This window comes from Fusarium tjaetaba (genome assembly GCF_013396195.1).
Source record: "Fusarium tjaetaba strain NRRL 66243 chromosome Unknown NRRL66243_c0000063, whole genome shotgun sequence".
NCBI lineage: Eukaryota > Fungi > Ascomycota > Sordariomycetes > Hypocreales > Nectriaceae > Fusarium > Fusarium tjaetaba.
The window spans coordinates 362310-376922 of record NW_023501259.1 but is presented as its reverse complement, the minus strand read 5'-3'; the positions used below and the strand labels follow the sequence as shown (position 1 = coordinate 376922).

Genomic DNA, 14613 nt, shown 5'->3' with positions numbered 1-14613 from the left:
CAGTCGGCTCATTCCGGATGATCATGCCCTGGCATGTTTCAACTTAATTACATTGAGCAAGTAAAACGCACGCACATCTTCTCACCTCAATATCTCACCGAGGCATGTTATCGGCCCGATAAGATATCACCACGGCTGACTAGGATAGCATGATCGATGCCACCAAGTTCTCTGTATTGATTTAAGGGCTCAGCCATAAGTCTCAACTGCAAATAACACATCTAGGTCACAAGATGGAGCCACAGAACTCAGGCCAGCGCTTTGAGTGAACCGTGCGTATGCTGCGGGAATTTAATATCCTGATTCCTCCCCCCGCTAGCGGGAATTACGAACCAAATTTATTAACAGGGAGCTTTGTTATAAGTATTCTTGGTTGATAAACGAGAGGTGCATGTTGGTGGACCCCGTGATCGGCAGCATCGACCGAACGTGAGATCTAGAATACCCACAGCAGCAAGTGGGTGATCAGAGCGCTAATCAGGTGGAGGAAGTGACAATGACTCAGGTTCGAGTAGATGATATACATCTTCCAGTGTGATATGCATGTAATTCGACTTGGAGAAAGATAGCTGAGCCGAAGCGCTTGAAACCCTCCGATGTCTCTCATATCTTTTGATCCATAATCTCCGTTCTGCACCTAACATCGGATATCGATACAGTATACGACCTTCTAGAAACACCCGACGACTTAGCCCAAGCCTCTACCTCTTTATCCCTCACCACGCTCGCCTCCTCCACAACCGCACGCGTTTCAGCCGACACAACCTGGGCAATGGCTTGCCAAGCGTTGCCTAGATCAGAAGCCCTCGTCTTGAGTTGAAACAGCACCATTGTGCTGCAAAGTAGCAGTAGGTGAACCAAGACCAGGCTCAGAACTACGGCTAACCCCGTCCACCGCACTGGGATGAGCATCTCGACTGAATTTATGGTGGTGACTGGCTTGTGCAGGTCAAACTCGGGCATGCTGTCGTAGAAAATCATGCAGTGGAACCTAAAGGCAAGGGCTTGTATGGCTAATGCGGGATCGCCCGTCGCTCGTAGGATGTCTTGGACGAGAGAGACATGCACAGCGTGTGCCGCCCACCAAGCGATCCAATCTTCCTCGTAGAGATCCTTGTAGATTGTCATCGCCCAGCCTCCTTGGGGCGAGTACCCCAACAGCGCTTGTATAAGAGCAAGGTTTCTTGGCTCCCTCATTGATTTTGAGTATTTCGAGTTATGCACTCCGACCTTGAGCTGCATAATGTGTCGGTCTCTAAAGTCCTTGGGGGAATCCCCAATGCCGAGCTGTTTCAGGAGCTGCTCACTACTCTTTGAAGTGCCGTTCCTCTGCCACTCGACAATCGGCTCAGATGGGGCGGTCATCTCAGTCATTGTAATTTCGTAAAGCTCCGGTGCGTTGTCCGCGACAAAACACAATGTCGCGCTGAACACTTCGGTACCATTCTTCAACGAAGCTGTTGTCCAACGACCGTCCATATTTGTCTTTAATCCTTTCAGTTGGTCAATCTTATCCATCGCTTCGCTCTCATCCGTCTCGCCACCTAGATCTAGATGCCCAAATCTATGCAGCAGGATTGGGCTGGACTTGAGGAGCAACAGGGGTATCATAGTGAAGTTCCGGCCCGAGAGGGGGTCTCTAAGTCCCAGATCCCCACGGGGACCAGCGCGGTAGTTGTTAGCGAGCGAGAGTGGTACGGTAGCCTCATCGCTTTCATTCCACTTCGTCGGCAGCTGGGCGTTGAACTCGAATTTGTTCTTTGACCAGTTCTTGAGAAAGCCTGGACCATTTTGCGTTGATTTGAGGCCGAGCTCTGCCTGAAGGCCCGATCTGCTTGCAGAAAGACCGAAGCTAATCCTTTCAAGGCTGGGGCTGAAACAGACTGTTCTGAAGTTACCCACCAGCCCTGGCCCAGAGTAGTGCTCCAGAGCTGTTCTAGCCTCCTCCTTCATGTAGGGCAGAAGAGCACGGTATATATTCCCGATATCGGCAATCTCGGCAGTTGATACAACGCTGCCGGGTTTCATCTCAGCGAACCGCCAGTTCGCAGACGGACTAGACCTATAGTGGAGGACACCATTCGCCGACAAGGTAGTATTCGGTCCGAGTCCAATTGGAAGAAGCTTTGTCTGCATAGGTCCCGCGATATTGACATTCTTTAAGTCTGTGAGCAGTATCGTAGACGTAAAAGTAGAAGCAACTAGGATAATTATCCCTAGAATGATGATCGAAACATGCAGTACACCGAATACGCTGAGTTTGGCAACTCGTAATGAAGCTGGAAGAATTGTGTAAGGGCTCGAACCTGATGCTCGCTGGATTGAAACTGCCGCGATGTCGCGAAACCTGGTACCAGTAGTCTCGAGCATGAGAGCACCGACAGCCGCAGCTAAGAGGCTGATATGAAGGCCTATCGACACACGTAATGCGGCAGAACATATGGTAATAACTTTGGTAGCCATGTCGCGAAAGACTATGCTTTTCCAAAAACTCTGCCGGCTCGCCGCGATCTCGGGCTATTTGCGCACCTTTCCAAAGAAACACCAGTATGGCACATGAGGCCAAGATGACCACAGTACCAATTATTAGTGTCAAGAGACCTAAGAGTCCTATCTTATGCCACCAACGATGCTTTGGGTATTCCTTCCAAGGCATTGGACCAGGTGGTAGCGATTCTACCGAGATATTTTGGTCATTAGCGGTTTTCAATACAGCTGGTTCGGACTCTGTATCGGCATGGGGCAGCGATACAGAATCGGCCTCGCGGAATGATTCATAGCGAGTAGGGAGCGGAGGGGGTGATTCTTCCAATGGCATGTGCTGCTCTGGGCTTCCTGGAGGAAGATCAGGCGTATCAGTGGTAAGAATAGCACTGTACTCCGCCATAGTGATACTTAGTTAGGAGCAGCGTGGGAAAACGTTAGAGTACAAATAATACAGAAACTCAGTGTGTTTTATCCCTCATTCCCGATGCATCTTCACAACACCCTACCAGACTTGATGGTGGCTATATGACATTGTCTAAGACTTCTGATTAGACTGTCATTTTTGATAAGCAAGTGGCGTACCACTCGCAGAGTCCTGTACTCAATGATTGCTTGTTCTTGGCAATCAGGCTGTGAAGGATCCTGCAAAGCTGCGCGGATAGGCCAATACGAAGCCGTTTTTTAGGCCCGGTGATTTATCAGCCCACCAACTCTCTTTCAGCTCATGCAAGACTTTATCGCTTAGAGCTTTTATTAGTTTTCAATGGTTATCATGGTGGATGCGACACTCGTGCAGCGTGCTTTTGCTCACGGATTGCTCCCATCACTGTGTTGGCGACCAACATCCATCTAACATAATAGGGATAAGACGAGAGGTAGTACCCTATGAATAGGGAGGAATTTTTTATCTTGTCTATTGATAAATACCGTGTTGCCATGTCTTATTGGCCTGATAGAATCGCCTTCTCAACAGCCTCTCCCAACGTCTGCGTATTTCCCTTGCCACCAATATCCGCAGTCTTGACCTTCGCTTCCGAACTCGCCAGCACAGTCTCAATAGCCGCCATCATCCCCGCAGCAGCATCACCGAACCCAAAGTGCGACAACATCATCTGTCCTGCCCAGATCATTCCAATAGGGTTGGCAATCCCTTTGCCGTAGATATCCGGGGCACTTCCATGAACAGGCTCGAATAAACTAGGGAAATTGCCTGTCGGGTTGAGATTTGCTGACGGCGCAATGCCAATCGTTCCCGTGCATGCAGGACCCAGATCAGAGAGAATATCGCCAAAGAGGTTTGATCCAACGACAACATCAAAGATCTGAGGCCGTTGGACAAAGTGTGCCGTTAAAATATCGATGTGATACTTTTCGACCGCAACATCAGAGTAGTTCTTACTCATCTCCGCCACACGATTATCCCACCATGGCATAGTGATGCTGATACCATTACTCTTCGTCGCACTAGTCAATTTCTTCCTAGGTCGACTCTGCGCAAGATCAAACGCATATCGAAGAACGCGATCGACTCCAACACGTGTCATGACTGTATCTTGGATCACAGTCTCTCGCTCCGTTCCCTCAAACATAATTCCTCCAACGCTGGAGTACTCTCCCTCCGTATTCTCACGCACGATCCAAAAGTCGATATCCCCAGGTTTGCGATCTGCGAGGGGAGATGGAATACCGGGCATGAGGCGACATGGTCGTAGATTGATGTACTGGTCGAATTCGCGGCGGAATTTGAGAAGACTGCCCCAGAGACTGACGTTGTCGGGGACTTGGTCTGGCATGCCAACGGCGCCAAAGTAAATGGCGTCAAAGTTCTGGAGAGTGTCTTTCCAGTCATCAGGCATCATCTTGCCGTGCTTTTCGTAGTAGTCGCAGCTGGCGAATCCAAACTCTTGGAATTCTAGTGAGAGGTTGAACTTCTTTGCTGCGGCTTTGAGGCAACGCACGCCGTAGGGCATGACTTCTTTGCCGATGCCATCGCCGGGGATGACGGCGATCTTGAGTGTTTTGGACATTGTGGGAGGCTTATGAAGTCTGTTTCTAAATCCCAACTCTGTGAGACTGCTTGTATTTTAGAGAGTGTTTTGTGTTTTCTCCAACTTATGTCTGAGGACTTGCGCTTCATAAGTGTTCGACGGTTATACCAAAGGCCGACGATATCGGGACATCGAAAAGCCGATGAATCCCCGCTTCTCGCCAGCGGGGGTTTCATTGTCCGTTATTCTTATCGGCGTACGGACCCCGATAAGATCGGACTGATTGCCATTTTGCCGACTTCCTGTGTAACTGAATGTCGAAAACAGGAGAAGGAGAAAAGATCTCTAAAAGTGAGTTACTATGCCATCAATGCATCAATCACTATTCTGGCCTCTGGTTCGGCGTGTTTCACCGTTATCTTGCGGCAGAATGTAAGCCCGTTAGCAGTAAGCTGCCGAGGTTTGGCAGTGCGCCTGTGAAATTATGACGGCATAGTCACTCTCCGCAATTAATCATCGCCAAAATACATTATTTAAGCAACTTGTCTACCAAAGGGCGTTGACGAGATATAAACCCAGTAAACTGCGCGTACGATCCAGTTCCTCAATCCTTCTTACGATATCATCACAATTAGCGTACCAAAATGTTTGACAACTTTGAACCTTTCGCAATCAAGACAAAGTCCAACCCGGACATCACCATCAACGGCTTGAAAAGCGGCGAGTCCTCATCTAAGCCCGCCCTTCTTCTCATCCATGGATTTCCCCAAACACTACACATCTGGCATCGTGTCGCGCCTCGGGTTCTAGACAAGTACAACGTTGTACTGATTGACATCCGAGGGTATGGAAAGTCCTCCAAGCCTGATGATGTAGCTTCGTATGCAAAGAGCGCCATGGCGAGAGATTGTATCGATGTCATGGATGCTCTCGGCCATACTGGATCTTTCTTCGTCTGCGCTCATGATCGCGGCGCCAGAGTCGCGCATAAACTCGCCGTCGACTACCCCAATCGCATCCGCAAGTTCATATTACTCGACATATGTCCTACACTTGCAATGTACACCAAGACGGACTTCGACTTTGCGAAAGCATACTTCCATTGGTTCTTCCTCATCCAGAAAGAACCTCTCCCCGAGACACTCATCACCGCGAAGCCTAGAGAGTTAGCAGAGATGTTCATGGGCGGTCGTCAAGGCGATGGGTTATCAATCTTTGAGCCAGAGTGTTTTGAGATCTATGCCAAGAATTTGGAAGATCCTGCGACGGTTCATGCCATGTGCAATGATTATCGCGCGAGCGCGACGGTGGATCTGGAGGAGGCGCGTGAGGATCTGAAGCAAGGGCGGAGGATTCAGAGCCCTTTGCTTGTTTTATGGGGAAAGCATGGGGTTATTGAGAAGTGCTTTGATGCTGTGAAGGAGTGGAAGGATGTTGCTGATCCTGGTGTGCTGGTCGAGGGTCGTAGTGTTGAGTCGGGGCACTATGTTCCCGAGCAGGCTCCTGACGTTGTAATCTCTGCGATCCTGGAGTTCCTTAATTGAGCGCTGAAAAGAAAGAGGTCCATAGATTCCATGATAAGACACTTCTAAGGGATTCAATACTTATGTTAATTCGCAACGCGTCGCGCGATTGGCTTCGTGAGACACCGGTGGCAAACGTCTTTTGAGACGCGCCTTTTTTTCTGGTAGACTAGAAAAAAAATCATTGTCTGACACCTGATAAGCCGAGTGGAAGTCTAGATGCCAAAGAAGCATAAATCAAATGAGTTCAGCTAATGGTGACACGAGACTAGCGTTGGTGATCTGATGGAAGAGCAACGCGAAATGAAGCAACCAATGCCAGAAGCCGTAGAGCCCCCGTGTTTCGGAAACCCATCTTTTGGGGACGGGTTGGCCGATCAGCCAAATTTGTTGTTACCAACAACGCTCTAAAACGGTGTCACTCGTTTGAGACGAGGGAGAGTAATGTGAAGAGCAACGATTATTAACACAATTGTTCACATTCCAGTGATTTCGCAGCGGATTGAGTGCAGATAAGAAAGTCAAACTTTGTGAGCATGCCTGAGGGAGCGAATGTCGGGAAATAGAGCGGGAATGGAGAGCGTGCATCACTGCCGTGTTCGGGAAGGCTTCAAGTTCCATGCATGAATTCAAGGTTTGGGTTCAGTTGTCCGTTGCAGGCTAGACATTGATGAAGAGAAAAGGCGAGCCAATTGGAGTTCCTGGCTAGGTTTTGACATCAAAGAGGCGTTGCTTAATCTGGGAATGGCCTCGTCGCTGTAATGAGCAGTTTCTCTATAGGGTAGTTTTGCCTCCAGGTTCGATACAATATTATTCACGTAATGATCGAGGGAGAGAAAGATTATCGTTCACGTTTCCTGCATAATGATCGAGATTAACATCTATGGAAAGAGTCTTCTTCTTACATCATTCGCGTCATTGCGCCTACGAAGAGAACGCTGATCAACACTGATGAATATCGTGTTGCCATCCTGATTCTCAGCTTTGACGTCAAAACACACATCTCGATATGAGCTATCGATAAATTCACGACGATCCGAGATACTTTCCCATCTTGGAGTGGCGTTTCCCGTGATCCGAATCGAGAATCAAAAAGCAACCACAGCTATAATATCACAGGCATCTTTTCACTATCGCATCCCCGACGATCCTACGGCGATGGCGATATCCGCTAAACCTTCGAGAACAAGAAGGGTCACTAATCCTGCAGCTCACCTATGCAGACAAGGGTTAGACATATGCCAATCTCCTGCTAGAACGACATGTAATCGCCAACGGGGTGGATACGGTTGGCTGAGGATCCTCGCGAGGCCTACAACACACGGGCATGTCGCTAAGGAGGGATACATGCACCGGGAACGCCACGATTAGCGGACCGTTGGTGTGGTTTTTTTCTCACTCTCTTTAGTAGACGGCGGGATGCTTGCTGCACCCAATCTGGGGTCCGCATCGTGTCCCCGTGGTGCAAGGAACGGCCAAGACATGCGCCCAGCTGAGGGATGGATCGCCGAGACGGAAGGCGTTTTCTGGGCGTCCAGGGCCGAGATGACGGGTATTCCGGAAGATGCCTTCTTGGTAACTCGGTATACAACTGCTTGGCGCAGACTTGGCGAACGGGAGAAAGCTGCCGTGATGGTGTCGAGAGCTGGGACATGAGATGGTGGCGATGGACATGTCGCGATGAGGTTCGGATCAGCTGGGGGAATTGTTGTGTTAGACTCTAGCGTCAGGTTTAAGCTTAGACATAAGTCTAGAGCTGAGCTCCCAAAAGGAATTATTCTTGAAACTAGTGATCTACAATTCTCTATACAGACACCGAATCCAAAGACTCGGCTTACGAAAACGACATGGTCAGACACTCGTGAGGTCTCATCCGTTCGCCGAGGGAGCGGGTATCATGCGTACGACAGTCAAGGATGCCGCAACAACGACCAACTTCACGTGCATTAGAACAAAGCGGGAATCGGAAATGCCAGCCCAAACGACCACACAAAAACGATAACAACCCTTGTCAGTTAAAAAAGTGGCCAGCAAAAGGACCCAATAAACAGAGATAGCGCGTGTTAGTGTCCGGGGTGCAATCTGTCCAGTGAGATCTCACCATTTCCCCATGTGGCCGTTTCAAATGGCTCTGCACGTTTCGCGCGGGGAGATGGGGGCACGCTTTTAAACGGGGAGAAGGTCTAGATTTGGTAAGAAGAGAATCAAGGCATTGGAACTGCGATCTAACCAGGAAGAGAGACCGAACGGTGGAGTATTCTTCGGGGCGATGGCTAGCATTTTACAGTTTACGTACAGTTTCAATCGTTGGTGAATTGAATTGAATTGACTTGCTGAGAGTACGGTCGCCAAGACTCTTGCGCCGAGACGATGGATTCGAGCGCTGGAAATCGGAGGATGTCCGCGTTAGGAGCAGTACAGTGATACAGATTACAGCGCGTAGTGTTGTATTTGTTTTTTAATCTTGTTGCTGCTTGAATTGGGGGAGATTTGTTATGTCTTAAAATCCCATCGCATATGCACGTGCACATCTTCAATGCAACAGCATCAAGCAATAAGCATACTCTTTGAGTAATAAACTTACTTTCAAGCATTTCCACAACTCTAAAAATCTCTGCAGGGTTTTTCTCTTCCCACGATTCGAAAAGAGAGCACGCGACTCGCCCAGAAATCAGCTTCTAGCCAAGCAGTGTCACCGATCGCTTGGCCATCTCTTGTCCCGCACTTTGTGGCGTAGCCCCCCATGCATCTGGCTCTCAGGAATCTGACCAATAGGAGAGCCAAATTGGAGCTGGAGATCTCGCACGTGGGGTTTTTGAGAGAGGTGATAGGGTTAATATGCTTAATTCTTTAGTGCTGCTCCACCAGACGGGCTGCGGATCCAAATGCGGCAAACACTCACGATGGGTGTGAAAGGCGTGAAGCCACCGTGTAATCGGTAGCCATATCGTCTCACCGAACACACAACACGCAGAGCTTCTGGACCTTGCGGGTGGGGGTGTACGCACGGAACTACTGTGAGCTTAGGGACCTTTGAGTTTTTAGCCTCTTTGGCAGGGGAGGGGAGCTCGAAACGACCCATGAATAACTTTTTTAATGTTTCGGTGGTACTGCTGAATTTCCTTTAAAGTCTCCCCTCCAGGACCCCGAACTCAGATCTTGTCTTTCCTTGCTCGAGCATCTTCTTCCATCCCCTCCCCCTCTCTCCGACTTTGCAAGCTTCATACAGCTTAGCTACCTTTCTTTTTACCTCCCTTTGCACAACAGCCAGGATCCGTCACAATGGTTCTCGAGGCTTATACTTACGTCTTTGCCATTGGCAGTTGCTTCGCTCTGCTTGAGGCCTACAACAACGGTGCCAGTATGTAGCCCCCTCACTTTCACATGGCGAATTCACGGATGATTAACAATTCACCTTTCACAGACGATGTCGCCAACGCTTGGGCTACCAGTGTCTCATCGCGCTCCGTCACATACCGAGGAGCCATGGTTCTCTGCTGCATCTTCGAACTCCTCGGTGCCCTAGCAGTCGGCGCCCGAACCGCCTCGACAATCAAGAACGGCATCATCCCCATGGAGTCGTTCCGCGACAACGCCGGTGTCCAGCTCCTCGCCTTCGCCTGTGCCTCGGCCGGTGCTTCCATCTGGGTTATGTGGTGCACCAAGCACAACGCCCACGTCTCCTCCACGTACTCGCTCATCTCGTCGCTCGCTGGTGTCGGTATCGCTACTGTTGGTGCTAGCAAGGTCGAGTGGGGCTGGAACGGTGGTCAGGGTCTCGGTGCCATCTTTGCTGGTCTCGGTATGGCTCCTGCTATTGCTGGTTGCTTCGCTGCCATCATCTTCTCCCTCGTCAAGTTCGTTGTCCACGTCCGAAAGAACCCTGTTCCTTGGGCTGTTTGGACCTCTCCCTTCTTCTTCCTCATCGCCGGTACCATCTGCACTCTCTCCATCGTCTACAAGGGTTCTCCCCGTCTCGGACTCGCTGAAAAGCCTGCTTGGTACATCGCCTCCGTCACTCTCGGTGTCGGATTCGGTCTCTTCTTCCTCTCCGCCATCTTCTTCGTCCCCTTCGTCCACGCCGTCGTCATCAAGAAGGACTACACTCTCCGCTGGTGGGATGCCGTCCAGGGCCCTCTCCTGTTCAAGCGCCCCGCTCCTCCTGATGCCGAGAACGCTCGTGTCCCCAACTACGCCGTCATTCAGCACGGTGCCGAGGAGGATGACGTCTCCGTCTCCCAAGAGTCTGAGGACCCTAACCCCAAGAAGATCAACGACGATGAGATTACCCCCGCCGCTGCCCCTAGCTCCGAGGTCAACGAGAAGCACCACCTCAACCTTTCCGAGTCTACCCAGGAGGATTACCAGAAGATGCTCAAGAAGGCTGAGGAAAAGCACCACGCCAACCTCCGCAAGGGCAAGGGACCTCTGGGCTGGGCCATGCGCACTCTCCACGCCAACCCCATTGGTGCCGGTTCCATCCACGAGACTCACAACCTGATCGCCGTCATCAAGCGCATCCCCGCTCAGATCGTCGTCGCTCTTCTCTACGGTGCTCACTACGACATCCACACTGCTCAGATGGGTATTGAGGCCACTCCCGAGGGTCGCCGCATGGCCCGTGTCTACGAGCACGCTCCCAAGTACCCCAACGAGGTTGAGTACCTGTACTCTTTCGTCCAGATCATCACCGCCTGCACTGCTTCTTTCGCTCACGGTGCCAACGATGTCGGTAATGCTGTCGGTGTCTGGGCTGGTATGTACGCTGCTTGGCACTCTGGCAAGCCCGCCGAGAAGAAGGCCGAGGTTCCTCTCTGGCAGATTGGTATTGTCGCTGCCACCATTTGCATCGGTTTCATCACCTACGGTTACAACATCATGAAGGGTAAGTCTCAATCACATCATCTCTTCTGAATAGCTACTAACTCTCACTAGTTATGGGTAACAAGATCACCTACCACTCTCCCAGCCGTGGTTCTTCCATGGAGATGGGTGCTGCCATCACTGTCCTCGTCTTCTCTCAGTACAAGCTCCCCGTCTCCACCTCCATGTGTATCACCGGTGCCACCGTCGGTGTCGGTCTCTGCAACGGCAGCCTCAAGGCCGTCAACTGGAAGCGAGTTTTCCTCCTCGTCTTCTCCTGGATCATGACCATTCCCATCGCCGGTCTCATCGGTGGATGTCTCATGGGTCTCGCTCTCAACGCCCCTCATTTCTAAACACATCACTCATGATTTCTGATACCTTTGAGAGCTTGACGCTCTATCGTTCTTTTTGATTACATGCAACAATCATTTAGGGATTGGGATGAAAATAGAGGATCGGACTGCATAGAATACCGATGACAAAGCTGTTTATAGTACTTTATACCATTAATTGACGGAGATTACTCTCTTTTACATAACTCATTTCGCTCTCTGACAAGTGACCCCCGTGATCTATGTCTTGGCCTGTAATTAGACAACGTCAAGTTCTTTGCTGCACTGAATGACCCAACAGAAAAGTGATGCTTTTCGCTACCTTGGACTCTTGCGTCACAAGACTCAGCCACTGACAAAGCGACTGCTTCTATATCGCCATGGCCACGCGACCAAACATCGCAATACGAGATGAAACAACTGTCAAAATCTTGGGCTACGTCGTTCAAGCCCTGTGATTGGTGACTCTTGGCAGGAACCGTGGTGTAAGCTAGGAACTTGGCAAGCCTTTGACATCCTGGCGTGCGGATGGCGTCTTCTGTACACCCTCATTCAAATCAGTCCATTGGCATCTTGGCGCATGGACTAATCTTCTGTAGAGTCGTATCATGATCAGCCATCCAAGCTTCTATGCGTTCTTCCATGACGAGGCCCGTGACAAGTCCCTGCAGTCGTACCATGCATTCTGTAATCTGGCCGATAACCAGGCACCGAGCCAATGGTCAATTGAGTACCGCAAGTGTCATGTCGCATGAGGCGCAATTGTGTAAAGTTACTTTCTTGTCTGTGTCACTGACGGATATTACCTTTATGCGAGCGGAACAATTCAAATCCGGCAGGTCTCACGTGACAATCACAAAGCTCAGACGGATTGCTTGAGTAACAACACGAATTGCTGCAAGTTTACTATGTAATAATGGTAAAGTTAATCTCAAGCCAATTGGAAGAATTAACAGACTGTAGAAAGGATCACGAGGGGGATTCATTATTTGCATGCTTGTGTATTAACTTATGATTATTACTTCTATGCTAAGAAAGAAGGTATCGATGTATTATAGGAAACAAGAAACCAGAAACCAGAACGCCTATGTCAAGCTTTTTGAACTGCCTATTGGCACCACATCTGGACAGGAACAGAGACCTGGTCCAAGATATCAAAGTCCATGCCCCACTGCTTAAAGCTGACAACGATCATGTCAAAGCTCTCAAGCTCCTCCTTGGTCCAATCCTCATCAGCCAATCGGGGAATCTCAGGAACAGCAGTCTGCTTGACCAGAGAGTCGGCGAAGGTGACGTCCATCGAAAGCTTCTGAAGCTCCTTGGCGAGCTGCAGACCAGGAGAGTTGACGAGATGGTCCTGACCAGGCTTGAAGCCCATACCAACAACGAGGACTCGCTTGTTGAAATCAATACCAGAGTCACGACGCTTTGTCTTGCTGGTGCCTCGAAGCTCATCAACGATCTTCTGAGCCTGAGTGGCAGGGCGCTTGTTCATCTTGTCGGCGCAGGCCTCGAGAAGGGGGAACTCGCAGTTGGAGAGGAGGTAGTAGGGGTTAACAGGGATGCAGTGACCACCAACACCGAGACTGGGTGTGTAGGGCATGTAACCGAAGGGCTTAGTGGCAGCAGCGCGAGACACCTCGAAGGCATCAATGCCAAGACCCTTGCAAGCGTCGGCCATCTCGTTGGCATAGGCAATACACATCATGCGCTGGCAGTTCTCGTAGAGCTTGCACATCTCGGCAACCTCAGGCTTAGAGACAGGGACAATGCTGTCGAAGACGCGACCATAGAGACGGACAACAGCGTCGAGAGATCCAGGGATGACATCATCGAGGCCAGACACAACCTTGGGGATGGATCGCATGGGAGGCTCAACTCGGCCAGGGTCAATGCGCTAGGACTTGTTAGCATAAGTCATGGTATGTAGTCTAGGGGAGGAAAGAAAACACCGAATCTTAGTACAGGGTGTCCAAATAAACTTAGCAAAGAGTCCCCTAAGCTTAGGCTGAATTTACCTAATATTTTTATCGTTTAGGGGGCTCTTTGCTAAGTTTATTTCGACACCCTAAAGGTTCGGTGATTTCTTGTCCCTTGAGGGTAGACTCGACTTACCTCGGGAGACATTCCGGCGAAGAGTCCCTTGGCCTTAGCAATGGGGCCAAGAAGCTCGCGAGTGAGACCGACAGAAACAGAGCTCTCAATGACAACAGTGCAGCCAGGACGAGCCCACTGCTCCACACGACGAAGAGCGGAGCGGAGATAAGATATGTCAATGGTGCGGTCAGAGCGAAGAAGGGTAGGAACAGAGATGAGGAAGTGAGTAGCCTTGCCAAGGTCAGACTCGTTGGAAGTGAAAGAGACGTTGGGTCGAGCGCTGAACTCTCCCCTGAGGAACTCAAGACGATCTTCAGAGATGTCAAAGCCCATGATCTCGTACTTGGAGGAGAAAGAGTCAACAAGACCAGTACCAACGAAACCAACGCCGATCACTGCGACAAGAGGAGTAGCCTCAGTGATGATGGACTTGGCGGGTGAAGTCTTGGCTGCATAGCTCTGGTTGGTCTTGGTCTTGGTCTGGTGGGGGAGAGCCTTGCTGCGAGGAGCAGGTCTCTGGACAAGATTGGCAACGATAGGCATTGTTGATGTAAGAGTGTGTGGATAGTGAGACAGAAGATGTGATAGAAGATGGGAGAGTAAGACAAGGAGGGGAGTGAAGAGTGGTTTTAAAGTGCTCTGAAGAGATGATGTGCTGAAGAGATGATTGTGTTGATGAGATGAGTGATGAGAAGTGAATTAGGCTGCTGGACGATCTGTTCTTATAGACTGTTAGTTGATACTGAAAACACTTCTTGATCGAAGTTTTCGCTCCATCATCTCCATACTCAACCAAAAGCAGAAACTTTGAACAATTTTTCCACGAGAGCTATGAGTTAACCAGTCTAGATGCAGCAGCATTGGGTATAGTACACCGGACTATCAGTCTCCCAAGTCTCCTAGTCCAAGATGTTGCAACCCTCCCTTCAAGAATCTCGCCCCGAGAAGACGTAAAAACTGTCCGAACAAGGCAAGGCGCCTAGGCTTCTTCGATCGATATGAATTGAACTGCACAGCACAGACATAGCGGCGGCTCCCGCAGCCACTGTGTGGGTTGCACGTTTGGAGCAAAGAAAAAGTGGCGATTAGTCCCGGCCGGCAACAAGTGCTAGTGGTCATTAGTGCACAAGCGAGGAATGCAGCGCCAAGCGGGAATCCAATACCATTACATGCCTATGACTGTGGCAATAGCATTCCGGGTCATTATGAGATATTACAGTTGATTTTAGAGTGCACGCGATCGACCTTGTGCTGGGGCATAGGTTGGATCGATCGGGGCACCATGCTTTGGTGAGATCCAGTGCACAGACTCGCGCGTGA

The 14613-nt window shown here is 50.1% G+C and overlaps 5 protein-coding genes across 5 annotated transcripts; 2 read left to right on the top strand and 3 right to left on the bottom strand.

Annotated features, from left to right (window-relative positions):
- Positions 1–603: 603 nt before the first annotated feature.
- Positions 604–2887, bottom strand: FTJAE_3302 (uncharacterized protein; the record flags this gene model as incomplete). Its single annotated transcript, XM_037349585.1, has 2 exons — positions 604–2411; positions 2602–2887. 2 exons carry the CDS (start codon positions 2885–2887, stop codon positions 604–606), a joined length of 2094 nt encoding a protein of 697 aa, XP_037209694.1.
- Positions 2888–3428: 541 nt separating this feature from the next.
- FTJAE_3301 (D-malate dehydrogenase) lies at positions 3429–4514 on the bottom strand (the record flags this gene model as incomplete). Its single annotated transcript, XM_037349584.1, has 1 exon — positions 3429–4514. The coding sequence occupies one exon, from the start codon at positions 4512–4514 to the stop codon at positions 3429–3431; it is 1086 nt and encodes a 361-aa protein (XP_037209693.1).
- Positions 4515–5119: 605 nt separating this feature from the next.
- Positions 5120–6019, top strand: FTJAE_3300 (fluoroacetate dehalogenase; the record flags this gene model as incomplete). The annotated part of the gene is made up of 1 exon (XM_037349583.1): positions 5120–6019. One exon carries the CDS (start codon positions 5120–5122, stop codon positions 6017–6019), a length of 900 nt encoding a protein of 299 aa, XP_037209692.1.
- Positions 6020–9280: 3261 nt separating this feature from the next.
- FTJAE_3299 (family inorganic phosphate transporter) lies at positions 9281–11217 on the top strand (the record flags this gene model as incomplete). The annotated part of the gene is made up of 3 exons (XM_037349580.1): positions 9281–9359; positions 9423–10883; positions 10934–11217. 3 exons carry the CDS (start codon positions 9281–9283, stop codon positions 11215–11217), a joined length of 1824 nt encoding a protein of 607 aa, XP_037209691.1.
- Positions 11218–12304: 1087 nt separating this feature from the next.
- Positions 12305–13836, bottom strand: FTJAE_3298 (UDP-n-acetyl-D-mannosamine 6-dehydrogenase; the record flags this gene model as incomplete). Its single annotated transcript, XM_037349579.1, has 2 exons — positions 12305–13093; positions 13312–13836. The coding sequence occupies 2 exons, from the start codon at positions 13834–13836 to the stop codon at positions 12305–12307; spliced, it is 1314 nt and encodes a 437-aa protein (XP_037209690.1).
- Between the last annotated feature and the right edge of the window lie 777 nt (positions 13837–14613).